The sequence below is a fragment of the Amphiura filiformis genome, chromosome 17 (genome assembly GCF_039555335.1).
Source record: "Amphiura filiformis chromosome 17, Afil_fr2py, whole genome shotgun sequence".
Taxonomy (NCBI): domain Eukaryota; kingdom Metazoa; phylum Echinodermata; class Ophiuroidea; order Amphilepidida; family Amphiuridae; genus Amphiura; species Amphiura filiformis.
The window spans coordinates 50,499,402-50,512,211 of NC_092644.1; the positions used below are offsets into that span (position 1 = coordinate 50,499,402).

General features: G+C 35.1%; 1 protein-coding gene across 1 annotated transcript in view; it reads right to left on the bottom strand.

Annotated features, from left to right (window-relative positions):
- Positions 1-12,810, bottom strand: part of LOC140137925 (protein kinase C-binding protein NELL2-like) — a 158,014-nt gene that overhangs the window by 18,111 nt on the left and 127,093 nt on the right. Inside the window, exon 9 of the mRNA XM_072159730.1 lies at positions 9,389-9,489. Within this exon, the coding sequence (XP_072015831.1) occupies positions 9,389-9,489 (101 nt within the window). The remainder of the gene's footprint in view (positions 1-9,388; positions 9,490-12,810) is intronic.

A 12,810-nucleotide genomic window follows, 5' to 3' on the forward strand; every position in this document is an offset into this window, starting at 1 on the left:
CTAGATTAATTTTGTGTACTACCTGAATCCTTAATCTTCACATGACCCTATTGCATACATTACCCCTTAAACCAACCTTAAGTGCCTCCCCTGGGCACTTCATATGGCAGTATGCACAGCACACTGCCACTCTAAATCACTTATCTCAATCTAACTTTGATACTTAGTACTCAGTACTCTACCTCCTACTAAAGGCACATCTAAAACCTCCTCCCTGAACCCTAATCTTAACATAACCCTCTACCTAACCATAAATTAATAAGCCCTTAAACCATCCCAAGTCACTTTTGTTGTCATAATCAACCCAGGCCCAGTTTAGTCAAGTAAATTGCTCTCCATCAAATTCCAAGTATCCATTTTAATGAAATCTCTTCACAGCCATATTTTGTCTCAACTCTCATGTCTGGCTCCCATTCAACTCTACTATTTGATAATAATATGTAAGCTTATATGTTAGGCAAAAAGCCTGATGGTCCTTAAGATTCAATACTAACATTTTATTCATATAGAGGCCTAGGGTATTGCTATCCTTTTAAAGAGAGCATCTTGAATGTTGTCTGACGTCTGGGTTTTAAAAGTCTGATACACTTCATCATGTACATGCATCAAAGCATATCTTCAAAGCTGCCACTGGTTGCTATGGGATGGACGGATGCTTGTTTTTTTTTCTATTTTATTCACCGACCACTTCATTGATGCTTTCAGTTTCTCAGCCTTTTTAAATCTAATGTCCTGCATTGTACTTTGTATTTCAGGCCTGTAGCCAAGAATTAATAATTTAAGGAGGGCAAATTTTTCTTAAAGTTGATTTTTAGGTACCACATAGAATTGGGTTGATTTTGAGGTTAATTTTGATGATAGGGAGCAGAATTTGAGAGACTAGGAAGTATTTGGGGCAGATTTGAATGGATTTTTGACCTTTCTGGATGGATGGATCCTCCCTCACCCTCCCCTGGCTACTGGGCCTGCTTTGTTTATTTTAGTTTCTGCATCACAACTAGCCAATCAAATGAAAGAATTTATGCCTAATCATGAAAATTCTATGATTTGTTTTCTGATCAGTTTTCAATTTCATTTATTTCATCTATATTCAAAAGGGGGTGACTTTAATTCTTTCTATCCCTACTTCACCCACAAATATTTCGATGTGGGAGTCATCCCTCTCTGCTATCCATTTGGATCAGGGGTAACCAGCTTTCTTGATCAGAGGAGGCAAAATAACAATTTCGGGGCAAAGCCAACAAACATCTCCTGGTTGCATCATTTTGACCTGGTATTATCGGTGGGATATACATATATACCAGATTTTTTCAGAGACTGTACATGTTAAGTCTTCGAGCTTCCTTTTTTTGGCCCATGATCTGGGTGAATTGTGGTGGAAAAGTAGTTTTGACTACTTCCCCTTAAAACATGTTGTATTTGTATACTACCAACTTGTGAAATAAGTCTTACCAAAATATTACATAGCAGCCATTGAAAACAGATTTCTTACAATCACATAGCGATATGCCTCTAATTGCATAGGAATATGGATGTTCATGCTGCTACCAAATCTTTACCAAATCATCTGGGACGGTACTACATTTTCAAAACAAAAATTATACAAATCTCAAGGAAACCTTAAGAACCACAGGCACATGGCCAGGTTTGTGTACGTATTCAAATGTATTTCTCATATAAAAGTCATAACATTTTAAGACATGTTTGGAAATAAAATAAAAACAAAACAAAAATACAAATTCTGTTAATATTTCTGCAAGATTGTTGTTTTATATTGCACTAATTCGTGTTGAGTGATGTACCATCACTATGAGCATAAATGGCCTCATCTTCAATGTGTGGTTCATTATCCCCATTTACCAATCATAGCTTTAAATTTGACCTCCATAGTTGAGGAGTATGAGTTTTTGTACCCAAAACATTAAAGGTCATTCTATGAATATACACACATCTTAGGGTTAAAGAACTTTGCCATGACGGATGCACATATTTGGGTCTTTATGTGACTTTAAGATTGATCATTCTATATTCTTATAAAATATTGTACTGCAAGTCATTACTTTGAAATGGAATCCATACCAAAATTTGAAATCTATGTTCTTTTTCCATAAATCCAATCAATCACAAAAATATTAATTCCAATCCATCATAAAAATATTCTTATTTGTCAGTAGAAAAAAATTGTACTACAATCAATAATTATTGTGATATCAATCAAAATAAAAACAACAATGTACATTAAAAATTAAAATTCTTACACATTTAATTGACTTTCATCTGAAATATGACTTTCCATTCTAGAGATACAGTGATTTTCATGTTGCCGATAACAAATGTGGTCCATGGAGGGCAAAAGCGGAAATTTTGAAATTGAGATAAAAGCAAAAATATGGAGTAAAAAAAGAACATTAAGAAAATGGACATCACAAATCTTCATAAAGAACAAAATATGCCAGACCTTTGATGTTTTCAGTATATGATAGCCTAATGTAACTCAATTTTCAAAACAAGTCTCCTTTGGACTCCATGGACCAGATTGTGGCACAAATAAAATGCAAAAATAGAAACACCAAATATTTTGCAACAGCCCAAAGTCAGCATAGCTACAAACATAGGCCTAATTGAGGTTGATTGCATCACATTTTGGTAAATAAAAAAACAGTAATCCAATCGAATGTACTTTTACAATTGAACTTGAACAATTACTAACCATCAACTGCTAAAAACAATTGCACCTCAAAAGTTCTATCAATTTATTAAAAAAAACATACAAAAAATAAATGTTGGCAAATTTATACAGCACCTTTCTATCAAAGCACTTAACAATTATTTTGATGTCATAAGAATATGTCACCTGCCGCCATAAAATGCCCAAGGCATGCTCATACCTTTGGGCAGTGCTCAATGGCCAATATTCAAACAGCTCCCCATTTCACCCCTGGGTAGAGAGAGGCTAGTAAGGTACAACGCCTTGCCCATGAGCATAACACGATGGCTCCACCAGGGCTTGAACACTCAAACGACCGATTGCAAAGTAGATCACATACCGTTGCACCACTCAGTGCTCTTCAAACCCTTTACAACAGAAAAATATAATTATCTGGATATTATAAGAGCCCTATCCACAACCTTTGCTTGTAAAACCACATACAAATTGTAATAAGACACTTTTGCTTTAAAATGTCCAATTTGATTGCATCAAATATTTAGTACAAGATTTTTGTCTCTTTTTGCAGTACATGCTCCACAGCAGATGAAACAAGCCCTATAATCAATTGCTTCTAAAAGTATATAATTTCACCAGTTTAACTGATAACATTTACGGGAATGCAAATCAAGCAAAATGAGTCAGATGTCAAAACAATTTGAGATATTAGTTTGAACAACATGACAATATTATCATATCTCTGGAGTCCTACCTTCAATTTCACATTCTTTTCGATATATTTCAGAATGTAAAATGGACAATAATTTTACATAGAAGAAAGAATATTGATTTTTTTCTGACAACAGACATATTTTCTGGTTGTAGCACATTTTCCTTCTGCAGGCAGGCATGCAATCCTGTAATATTGCATTAGACATAGCCCATTTACAAATGGATTTCATGTCTGCTATATGCTATAATATCAAATCAACTTCTTAAAAGTGAATGCACTAATGTTTCCTCAGTATTATACAGGTAGTAACATCTTCCATCGTAAAAATTTGGCTGTCGGCTAAAATGTTTTCATGGAGTTGAATCCTATGCAGGGACATATGATTTTTTGGGGGATGGGTGCAGATTTGAAAAATGCAGACCTTTTGAAAGAAAAGTGGACCTTGGTAGAAAATGTGGACCTCAGTTTTGCCCAAAAAGCATACAAAACCCAATTTTATTGCTTGCTACACTAACAAATTGGGATTTTGGATATTTTTGCAAATTTGAAATTTGGAAGCATCAGTCATTAATCAATGGAATTAATTTCTTGTATATGTTCATAACTATACTAGGAATTTCAATTGAATGAACACAGCTTTCAACAGCTGTACGATCCATCCATGATCGTATTAGGCATATTTCAAGCTACAACGCGAACGCACGACTTCGGATACAATACTAACCAATCACGAGTGCATTGGCATGGTTGGATTCACTTCCATGTCACGCACGCACAGTCGCACTAAGCTGGCGACGTCGCACAGTGTACATAAATGGTCTATGTCAGGCTGTGTTCATTCAATTGAAATTTCTACAGTATGTCTATGTCACAAGTCCAGAGATTCCTACATGTAGGCCAAAGTGTTGTGTACTTCTAAACTATTCCACAATACTTTGTTTTACAGCCAAAAGAACTATGCCTTGAATCTAAACCAAAGTTCTGGCCTCCTTTTGATTGCATTTCACCTACTTTGTTCTGGCTATGTGCCCATTTTTTCTGGAACTAAAATTATGTGCCAAATCATGATGTCATAAAGTTATTTAATGCATTTCCTGAGGCAGACCTTTTAGCCCTACAAATACTTGCTATGTAGATATAAATATAACACCACACAGGAAAAGCTTCAAGCACTCCTGTGCACTTTCTCAGAAGAAGACATTTTTAGCCTATTAATATAAGATTATATACAGTATAGTTACCCCGCTCCACAACAATGTCGACTGCAGTCAATAATTTCCACATTTACTTCAAAAAATCAAATAATTTCTGAAATGTACTTTTTCATGACAATGGTTGGAATCTGCATAAAAATGCATCATAATGAGTACAAAAAACAAAAACAGTATTGGTTCAGTGGTTCTGGAGATAACTCTTGATATTTTGAGAAAATATCTCAAAACTTATATTGAAGCCTTTGGCTAGCACACAAAACATTAGAGCCTGTCCCAATAAAAGCTCTTATTAGCCTTAGAAGCTGACATCTTGAGAATTCCTGGAAGATGCTCTCCAACACACAACCTAGCAAGTGCAGGTACAGGGAGTGTTTGTTTGTTAAAACAGCCACTCCGTGTGGAGACACACTTAGGTCCTGATGGAACCCGGCTCAAAACAAAATGCTCATACCATGCTAAAAAGCTATTATAAGCATCCTGGCTTATATGAATGTATATGCATAGTATCTTGTGGTTCTGAAGTCGCATAAAACCAGTTGGTCCTGTCTACAGAAGAGATATCCATCGTACATTAAAATGGCAAAGCTCTTTACAAAGAGAAACGGAAACACTCCTGCCTGCACCACTCCATATGGGTATCAGAGGACTTGATATCCAGATACTTAGAGGTTAGCAAGTTAACAGAAACAGATCAAACATATTTTGATGATGGAAATTAAGCAATTATTAGGTTTGTTTAAATTAAGCACTTGGCAAGAACTAGCTCCAATCGCAAACTGCGATGTCCATCCAGTAGCGTGAGCGAAGCCCGTTCTCAAACCATGACGCCCCTCGAATAACACGAGGGAAGCAAGCTGATTCAGGAAAGCTAGTTGATGGTCATCTCAGAAGGTATCAAATGGCACTGAGTTGGTACTACACTTGACCAAAATTGAAATTGAAATTATGGGTTATTTGCACTACAATGCCCATTAACTGACTTAATTATTTGAAAGATTCCAGTCAGAACCCATTTTGCCACCCATATTACACAGACAATTTACTTTCAACTCAGTGAATGAGCAAGTCTACCATAATTTCAAATAAATTGTGGCCATCGTGGAACATATCTGGTGTGTACATTTAGTGTATATCGCTTTGTAAAGAATGAATGGCACAGAATTGTACGCCTGTGTATTGTTGTCACAGACCGACATGCCTACCGACCGAGTGTTCCACGATGGCCATGATTTATTTAATATTACTGTATTTAAAAGTGATATGATGGACCTGCTTGAGGCACAGCATGTTAGAACTTCAATTTCACATACAGCGCAACGTGACATTGACTTAATGTACCATATAACATGTAATCAATATAAGCTATTTTCTAGGAAACTAGAGCATGGCTCATTACCAATGACCCTGGTAGCATCAATTTACTCAACACAGATCGTCTGGGTCTATTGTGTACAGACAAAAAATTAGTAAATTGTGTCAAATGCTAAGAAAAATTGACATTTTGTGAATTGTACTGGAAAATCTTTTTTATTTGACAGTTAGCCATGCATTCTGGGATATTATTGAATCATCCTCTGCAAAGTTATTCTATAAAGTTCAGTCACCCCATTACACCTGTGTTCTAGGAATTATGATATAGGAACAGATTATCATAATCTTATCGAAAACTTACTAAATTTTCATAAAAAATCGTCTTAAAAGCATTCTTACTATATCAAATATATTCATGTTTTATTGGATATGCATGTTACTTCAGGTTCAAATGAAACAAGCAAATATATGTGCAGCACACGCACAAATGAAGCAAGGGAAAAGTCAACCAAAGACGCTAAAATTAGATATAGATTTACTTAGTAGAGATGTGAGTTGAATTAGATTGCCATGTAATGTATATAATTTGTTATGAGAGCCATGGTGGGAGCATAGCTCATGTTAGTGACTCCTACCTGTACAAAAAACAGCAATATTGTCAAATGGCCAGACATGGAGGTTTTGGTATCAGCAAAATGAGCGTTATGCACTCAAGTTTCATATGATACAAATATTTTGCTGTCAAGTTGAAAAATAAGAAAGATACAGCAATTTTCATAGGAAAAAATGTACATACTTGTCACTAAAGTGTTGGAAAATACAAGCAAATATTAATGCATCAACCCGCACGAAAAAATGAACACACCCAAAAGCACTGCACTTAACATGCGGAGTGCACGCTCGTATATACACAATCAATGCATGCTTTGCATTATTCTAACACATGCTCTGATTGGCTCTCGCAATCTAAGAGTGTATGAAAAAGTTGTTAGTGTTAGCTTGGAACATCCATCAGAATTTTCAGAAAAAATCAAGTTCAAGTTCTGTTTTCCCAATGTTCAAGACATCCACTTCAATTTGAGTAAGGCCGACATGTTCCTGGGTTGGTATCATTGAGCGCATATCATCTATTAACTTGTGTTATGTGAGACGTGGTGGGATAAGTGTCATAGTCATTTGTGGATTGCAAGTGATATAATGTTTGGCTTGCAGATGCTCCTGTATTATGTTTCTTTGAACTATAGCCTAGAAATAAGGGTTGTTTTTGAAATGAATATTTCATACTGAAAATGGCATCCAATGGTGACCTAATTAGGGCGATCAGTGGTTTGTGGTAGCGCAACTACATATTAATTTCATAATCTGGGATAGCTCATAAACTCATCCATATTTATCAGCAATATTCCTGCTAAGGCTGTATGGTATGCATTGGGCACAATACTTGCCAGGATTAGCACATAACTTTTCAGGAAGCAAAAGGGAAAGATTTTCAATCCAATTTAACCATTTAATGAGATTTTGGCCCGAGTATTGAGATTTTTGGCACAAGTATTGAGATTTTTGGCCAAAGCATTAAGATTTTTGGCCAAAGCATTAAGATATTTGGCCCAAGTATTGAGATTTTTAGCCCAAGGCTTGGACCAAAAATCGCAATAAATGGTCAAATTGGCACAACAATAAAATCCTAAGCGGGAACACTGTATTCCAATGCTGAGAACAGCCATTGAGTTAGAATATTATCCAATTAATATATAAAAATGAACAACGTTAAATGGACAACATTAAAGGAAATGTTTTCAACAACAGGAAAGGCAAAATTCATTACTTATAACAATTCTGGAAGAAGAAACAGTAGAAGTGATTCTACCTATCATTTACACCCACAACCCCATGTCAAGAATTTACTTCATATCTTCATAACCATGTTACAAAACACTGTAAATGGCATTCAAATAAGAACAAACACTATTGGTTAAATTGTACTATTCATACTTCAACAGTTCCTCTAATAAACATTTTCCTAGCCATATTTGGAACCAAATTATAAACAAAAGTCCATGATTAAAATATGCAAACATGCCTATCAACCTATGGGTATTGATGCAGAGTACCAATTACTGGTCATACTGCTATCTTCAGTAGATAGCAGATTTGACCATTTTATCTTGATCTCATCACCACATAACACTCACTATGAAACAACCAAAATGGTATCACTTCCAATGGCATAGTTTAATAACCTTGATTGTACAATCCTAGCTTCTTATTTGACCTCAAGAAGCAGAGTATAATTTTTTTGGTACCCAAAATTTTCAAAGTCATTCTATGAATGTACAAGCATATTGGGGTTAGAGAACTGTGTCTCAACAGATTTTTGTATGTGTAATTTTTGAGCTTTGCTGATTTTGAACTACCTTGCTCGTTCTTAAATTCACAATTTTTAGTTTTGTACAATAGCCCTATGCATAAAAGAACACATTCATAATAATAATAATAATAATAATAATGACGATTTAATATAGCGCCTGTATCCGCCTTTCGACGCTCAATGGCGCTTGACACAACAAATTCAAAAGATCTGAGAAAATATATATCAACATGGTGACACAGTTCATTTGAAAAAGAGTCAAATACTAAAAGAGTCACTCTTTGAATGCCTCATTGTATAAATGGGTCTTAAGTCCAGATTTGAAAGATTCATGTATATTTATTTTCAAGATAGCTGTGTTGAGCACGAAAAGTGCGAAAATTGATGTTCTGTAAAAAAAATCAACTTTTTGCAGTATTTTTTTCAGAGCAGACTGATGCTCTCCACAGTACTGCCCTATTTACTTCTCTTCCTCTATAATGACTAGATAATTGTGATTCTCTTCACTACTGTTTTAATCCTTGGAGACACTCTTATTAAATTACTTGCTCACTTCACTCTGATGTGCTCTTGGATTTTTTGTTTCTAACTAGTACAATGTCAAGATTAGTATATATTTTTATCCCTATGGACAGGATTAATTAAGTTGGCAATTTTTGCACCATAAGTACTGTAAAAGTGGAAATGTTCAAGCTACATTTATTTTTGCTTTTTTTTGTGTTCCAAGCCATTACCACAAAGATAACAATGCCTGACTAGGTCAATCAATGAAAAGAAGCTTGGAATCACAAATTTAAGAACAAGTGAAATAGTTCAAAATTGACCTCCCTTCTCAATCCCAATCAGATATGTAAATAATTAGTATCCCTCCATCTTTGCCTATCCCTCCTATCCCTCTTTGCTGCTTGCCAGGGTTTCACCCTCCTCATATCTTACCTTATACATATATTTGATGCACACCTTGTAGCATTCACTGGTCTTCACTTCATGGAACTCTTCCACTTCCCCCATATTGCTCCTCCTCACATATGTACTTGGTGCAGGTCTTATAGTGTACCTTTTTCACTTATGAAACTTCCTCCCTACCCACATATTTCTCCCTCCTCCCATCTTACCTCACATATGTATTTGGTGCAAGTCTTATAGCGCCCTCTTGTCTTCACTTCATGATACTCTTCCATGTGATGAAAGTTTTGTCCCGACATGGTACAATTATCTGGAAAATATAAAAAAAACAATATAAAAACATGTCAGACATTACATTCATAGCATGACAAAGGTTCAAACAATGCCTTATTAAGTTTTAACTGCATTTTTGTTTTTTATTAGGCACATTAAATGTGCTTCTTCATCTTCTACTTCTTTTAATAACAAACATCTCATTTTGATATCACATCTCTTTATAATCTAATGTGACTTACAAGAATTCAATAGCATTTTCCTCACCCAAGAGGTAATGTGTTTCACGATTCGGCTGATTTGATGTAACTTTACAATATTCCATATGCACAAATATCTCTGTATCAGCCTGATGCACCAGGTTAGGGGCCTAGGGGTACTCAGTACAAATGACATACAGAATGCGACAGGGCCGTAGCAAGGTTAAAAAATGTGGGGCGGCGGTCATAAATGTGGAGCGGCCAAAATACAAATATATGCCCAAATTGAAATAAAGATATAATAAAAAAACATAACAAATTTTCAAAAAGTATGCGGCCATGGCATCCCCGGCCGCCTGGCCTACTGACCCTGGAATGCGAGGCAAACATGGATGTGGGAGGGAGCAGCTTTACCCCTGGCTATGCCACTGTGTCCACCCAAGTTTCTCCTCTAATCTAGTCTTCATACAAGGATGTCAACATTGAAATATTTTTACTTGCAGTATTATATTCCTTTAATATCAAACTTCCTTATAACCCAACCCACATTTGTACTTTCTCAGGAGTGTTTCTTGCTTTATCCAACTTATTCCTCTGTATGCTATGGATTTAATGATGTTTATTTCATTCACAGCACACATCTTTTCAAATAAAATATGACATCAAAAATAAAATGACATTTTAATATCAACAGTTTTATGTAATTCAAAGATGAAATAAAGTTCATAGTTCTTTTTATTAAACAGTGTTCATCAGAATCATCCAAATATTAACTCATTCAAAAGTCTAAGAGGATTTAATAATAAATCATCTGGCTTTTGCATCGCTTCCCTACCTACGTTAGTATGAATTGTGGATCTGCCTCCAAATCTGTTGGTATAAGCGCTGTATTTTGCAAAGATTTTTAAATTCTACATTCATCCAGAAGAAAGCTTTTCTCCAAATCCTAAAAACCAAAATTATTATTCACATCATGTGTTTCAATTTTGTCTTCAATGAATGTTTTCACCTTATTTACCCAAACATAAGGCAATTGCAATAAGACTAAACCCATGACAGCACACCTGTCATCCTAGACTGCAATATCATCAAAAACGCTGTGAAAACACACAAGTGTAACACTAGTAACCAGGCAATGCTTGACTTTACGCAAATCTAGAATGTAAAAAGCAAACGTTACATATGCGTGACATGCATGCTTAACACTTAACTAACAGAACACTATACTAAATCTACATTGATTTACCACCTTAATGTGTTTTCTGTCCAATAATTTGACGTGGAAATCACTCAAATTTCCCTGTTTAAAACTGACAGGTTGACTGTTCAAAATCACACAAATTATATGTTTACATATAGGCTAACTGTCAGGGCACAGTTCTTTAATATCAATATACTTTGCTAACTCATAGAATCAACTTTGAAGAAATTAGGAACAAAAATCATCCTCTGCAATTTGAGGTCAAGTTTTGAACTATGACTGTTGAATAGGAGTTGAATGAACAATGCCATTACTATGAGACCATCCTGTCTTGTCTGATTAGAATGATTCATTATAGACGATTGAACAACTTATTTTTTTATCACAGAAGTTGTCAGGCATTGATAATTTTAGCATTTAATTCATATAAAAGTAAGTTCATTCTTGAACTTAAAACTGGGCTTATACTTCACTTTAATATGCTTGCATTTTCATTTTACGTTAAAATCAGTGTTAACATCTAACATTGTGATGGAATGAAAATAGTCATGAATATTGTTATCATTTTCTATCCTAGATGTGAAAGAAAACATCTATATATCTTGATATCTTTAAAAATAATAACAAACCATCAAGGTTAACCGCAGACAGAGACAAGGAAACACACGGAATGCAAAATTTTTGGGACCACTTATTGACCATCAGGATAGACAATAATTTTATTTCATTCTTCAAATAAAGATTCCAGCCATTAAGCATAAAAACACAGGGTTTGCGCACAACCCAGAAAAAACAGACAAAAAGGGGAGATACAAAGAGCGAAAAGGCTCGGCCCAATTTCTATTCTTCAGCGACCACCCGACTGAGGAACGTGAATCCCAATCCGAAAAACATACAAAAAGGGGAGATTCAAAAGTAAGAGCGAAAAGGTTTCGACCCAATTTCTATTCTTCAGCGACCACCCGACTGAGGAACGTGAATCCCAATCTTAAAAACAATCAAAAAGGAGGATTCCAGAGCGCAAGTGAGAATACTGAACCCAATTTAAATTCTACAGAGTGCAGCCGACTGTAAAACGCGGAATCCAGAGTGAAAATGATATTCACTACAACCCCAAAAAGGGAATCTTTATAATGGCTGGAAACTTTCACTATCAAATTTTTCATTCTATGATTTAGTGCATACAATCAGTTGCTTCGAGGGCTACGGCCCGGGATGAATCCTCGAGGTGATGGACCTGGAAGTTACACTGACTGAACGAATGTGATAGAATATTAATATGAAATATGGATATACATGTGCATATAACTGGAGATGCCGGCTAAAAGAGACAAACATCTCCTAATTACTATGGCTCTTTTTCTATAGAAATTATAATTAGAGATTTTTTAGCTTTTAGTTGATATGCTTTTCTTCTGTGAAGATTCACTTCCTTAATGTTAAACAAATTTTGAGGATAAAGTTTTTGCATAATAAACGTTTAAGCTCACAGTTATAAATGATAATGCTACATGTAGCATTGTATTGACTTGTATTGCATACATTACATTAACTGACCTAACATGTCAGTTGCTTTGATTTATTATTTAATTTGATTGTTTCTTGAACCCTTCTTTATCCATGTTCAAAAAGCATGCCTAAAGCATGCTATAATCCATTCACTATGAAATTTAAGTTCAATCATTTTATGGAATCCATTTCAATATTTTAAACACAACAGCAAAAAGCATGCCTAAAGCATGCTATAATCAAACAATTATCAATTTAAGTTGAATCATTTTTCTGATTCCATTTCAACATGTTACACATGACAGCAAAAAGCATGCCTCAAAGCATGCATAGTCATACAAAAATCAATAATAGGTCGGCTCAATTTTCCGATTCCATTTCAGCCTGTGATACATGACAGCATACTTGCCTTGTCTAAATGTCTTTACTTTCAGGCATTTAGTAACAC